Raw genomic sequence first — 4096 nt, 5'->3', positions numbered from 1 at the left:
TATACATATGTATGTATGTTTGTATATACATATATGTATATATGTACTTTAGAATTTTAAAATTTTGTGTAAAATCTGTCTGAAGTATTATATTCTCCCAGCTGTATATCTATCTATCTATCTATCTATATATATATATATATATATATATATATATATATATATATATATATATATATATATATATATACATATGTATATATACATATATACATACATACATACATACATACACATACATACATACATTTACAAAAGAACCACAGGGAAATGAAAAAAAAAAAGAAATATAAGACTAAGTCCTGATTAGTTTCGTGAGGCCTTTTCTGACGAAACTAATCAGGACTTAACCTTATATATCATATTGTCATTTTCCCTGTGGTTCTTTTGCCTCTGCACATCACGTTTCCATGTGATTTTTACGCTTTTATGTATGTTTATATATATATATATATATATATATATATATATATATATATATTTATACACATAGTATATGTATATATATATATGTGTGTATATATATTTATACACTATATATATATATATATATATATATATATATATATATATATATATATATATACAGTATGTATATATATATATATATATATATATATATATATATATATATATATATATATATATATATATATATATATATATATATATACTGTATATATATTATATATTCATAATTTATATATACAGTATATATAAATGTATATATATATACATTATATATATATACATATGTATATGTGTATATACAATATATATATATATATATATATATATATATATATATATATATATATATATATATATATATATATATATATATATATATACACAGTATATATATATATATATATATATATATATATATATATATATATATATATATTATACATATACACACACACAGTATATATACACACCCCTGTATATATCAACATTTTAAAAAACTCCAAAACGTGATACACTTATTTCATCATCAACCGAAAAAGGACCCACAGCATTTGCAACCCGAAGGACAGCTCCCAAACTGCGTTTGGTACCAAGGACATTGGCTCGAGGTCCTGCAAGTGAACCTATTGTTCCATCCACAGTTCGCAGTGCATCCTGGAAGAGGGAATACAGAGGAATGTTTAGAATTCCGCATCCGGAGAGTTCTGGATTTGATAGATTGAATACGGCTAAGAATTTTGGATATGATATATTTTAAGAAATGTGGTTATGGCTGATAGGTGTTTATTATTATTATTATTGTTATTATTATTATTATTATTATTTTTATTATTATTATTACCTATTTTGATAATAATGATGATTTTAGTAATTTTAATATTATTATTATCATTATTATCATCACTACTAATTTTAATAATAATAGTAATTTTTGTAATTTTAATAATAATGGTAATTTTTGTAATTTTAATAATAATGTTATTATTGTTATTATTGCTACTACTAATTTTGATAATAATGATACTTTACGTAATTTTTATAATAATAATAATAATAATAATAATAATAATAATAATAATATTATTATTATTATTATTATTATTATTATTATTATTGTTACTAGCTAAGCTACAACCTTAGTTTGAAAAACCCGATGCTTAAAGGCCAAGGGCTTCAACAGGAAAAAAATAGCCCAGTTAGGAAAGGAAACAAAGAAATAAATGCACTACAAGAGAAGTAGTGAACAATTAAAATAAAATATGTTGAGAAAAGTAACAACATTAAAATAGATCTTTCAAATTTAAACTATAAAAACTTAAGAAAAAACAAAAGGAGGAGAAATTAGTAAAACAGAAATTACTTTGTAATATCTAGAATTGTTGTATGAAATTATTTCATCTTCAGAAAACTAAATTTTTCATTGGTGTTTTAAGGAAATTAGAGCTAGTCGCGAAGGAGCCAAGATGTTGAATTTCAAAATTGATCAAGATAGTTAACCAACTTCAAGTCTGAAATGTAACAAACTTACCAGTTTTGGGTACACAACATTTGATCAAGATAACCAACTTCAAGTCTGAAATGCTTGGACAAACTTACCAGTTTTGGGTACACAGCATTTAATCAAGATAACCAACGTCAAGTCTGAAATGTTGGGAAAACTTACCAGTTTTGAGTACACAGCATTTGATCAAGATAACCAACTTCAAGTCTGAAATGCGGGGGACAAACTTACCAGTTTTGAGTACACAGAATTTGATCAAGATAACCAACTTTAATTCTGAAATGCTGGGACAAACTTACCAGATTTGGGTACACAGCATTTGATCAAGATAACCAACTTTAAGTCTGAAATGCTGGGACAAACTTACCAGATTTGAGTACACAGAATTTGATCAAGATAACCAACTTTAATTCTGAAATGTTGAGACAAACTTACCAGTTCTGGGTACACAGCATTTGATCAGGATAACCAACTTCAAGTCTAAAATTTTAGGACAAACTTACCAATTTTGGGTACACAGCATTTGATCAAGATAACCAACTTCAAGTCTGAAATGTTGAGACAAACTTACCAGTTCTGGATACACAGCATTTGATCAAGATAACCAACTTCAAGTCTGAAATGTTGGAACAAACTTACTAGTTTGTGGGACACAAAATTTGATCAAGATAACCAACTTCAAGTCTGAAATGCTGGGACAAACTTACCAGTTTTTGGGACGCAGCATTTGATCAGGATAACCAACTTCAAGTCTAAAATTTTAGGACAAACTTACCAGTTTTGGGTACACAGCATTTGATCAAGATAACCAACTTCAAGTCTGAAATGCTGAAACTAACTTACCTGTTTTGGGTACACAGAATTCCATCAATATAACCAACTTCAAGTCTGAAATGTTGAGACAAACTTACCAGTTTTTGGATACACAGCATTTGATCAAGATACTTAATCAACTTCAAGTCTGAAATGCTTGGACAAACTTGCCAGTTTTGGGTACACAGCATTTGATCAAGATAACCAACTTCAAGTCTGAAATGCTGGGACAAACTTGCCAGTTTTGGGTACACAGCACTTGATCAAGATAAACAACTTCAAATCTGAAATGCTGGGACAAACTTACCAGTTTTGGGACGCAGCATTTGATCAAGATAACCAACTTCAAGTCTGAAATGCTGGAACAAACTTACCAGTTTTGGATACACAGAACTTGATCAATATAACCAACTTCAAGTCTGAAATGCTGGGACAAACTTACCAGTTTTGGGGACGCATAATTTGATCAATATAACCAACTTCAAGTCTGAAATGTTGGAACAAACTTACCAGTTTTGGGTACACAGCATTTGATCAATATAACCAACTTCAATTCTAAAATGCTGGGACAAACTTACCAGTTTTGGGTGCACAGCATTTGATCAAGATACTTAACCAACTTCAATTCTGAAATATTGGGGGAAACTTATCAGTTTTGGGTACACAGCATTTCATCAATATAACCAACTTCAATTCTGAAAGGTTGGGACAAACTTACCAGTTTTTGGGACGCAGCGTTTAATCAGGATAACCAACTTCTAGTCTGAAATGTTGAGACAAACTTACCAGTTTTAGGGACGCAGCAATTGATCAATATAACCAATTCCAAGTCTGAAATGCTGAAACTAACTTACCAGTTTTGGATACACAGCATTTGATCAAGATAACCAACTTCAAGTCTGAAATGCTTGGACAAACTTGCCAGTTTTGGTTACACAGCATTTGATCAAGATAACCAATTTCAAGTCTGAAATGCTGGGACAAACTTACCTGTTTTGGGTACACAGAATTTCATCAATATAACCAACTTCAAGTCTGAAATGCTGGGACAAACTTACCAGTTTTGGGTACACAGCATTTGTACCCAGTGACAGTGCATGTTGCTGTTCCATCTTCGTCTTCAATGTTGGTGTTGCAGCTCGATTTGCATGAGCCTGCGTCTCCGGCACCACACTCTGCAAGAAATATCAGAAACAACGTGTAAAGGCCGCTCATGAATGGCAGAGGCAAGGGACAGGGACAATGCCCTAGAGAATGACCATGTATACTTATGATCAGTGCTCAAGCACCCTCTCGACTCAAGCTAGGACT

At 29.9% G+C, this 4096-nt stretch overlaps 1 protein-coding gene across 1 annotated transcript in view; it reads right to left on the bottom strand.

Annotated features, from left to right (window-relative positions):
* Positions 1-922: 922 nt before the first annotated feature.
* LOC137654219 (keratin-associated protein 5-9-like) overlaps positions 923-4096 on the bottom strand; it is a 13269-nt gene continuing 10095 nt past the window's right edge. The window contains exons 5-6 of the mRNA XM_068387856.1: positions 3844-3960; positions 923-1125 (exon numbers count right to left, since the gene is read on the bottom strand). Coding sequence (XP_068243957.1) covers positions 998-1125; positions 3844-3960 — 245 coding nt within the window. The 3' untranslated portion in view covers positions 923-997. The remainder of the gene's footprint in view (positions 1126-3843; positions 3961-4096) is intronic.

Source organism: Palaemon carinicauda, chromosome 15 (genome assembly GCF_036898095.1).
Source record: "Palaemon carinicauda isolate YSFRI2023 chromosome 15, ASM3689809v2, whole genome shotgun sequence".
NCBI classification, from domain to species: domain Eukaryota; kingdom Metazoa; phylum Arthropoda; class Malacostraca; order Decapoda; family Palaemonidae; genus Palaemon; species Palaemon carinicauda.
The sequence above is the reverse complement of the archived record's forward strand: the minus strand, read 5'-3'. Positions and strand labels throughout refer to the sequence as shown.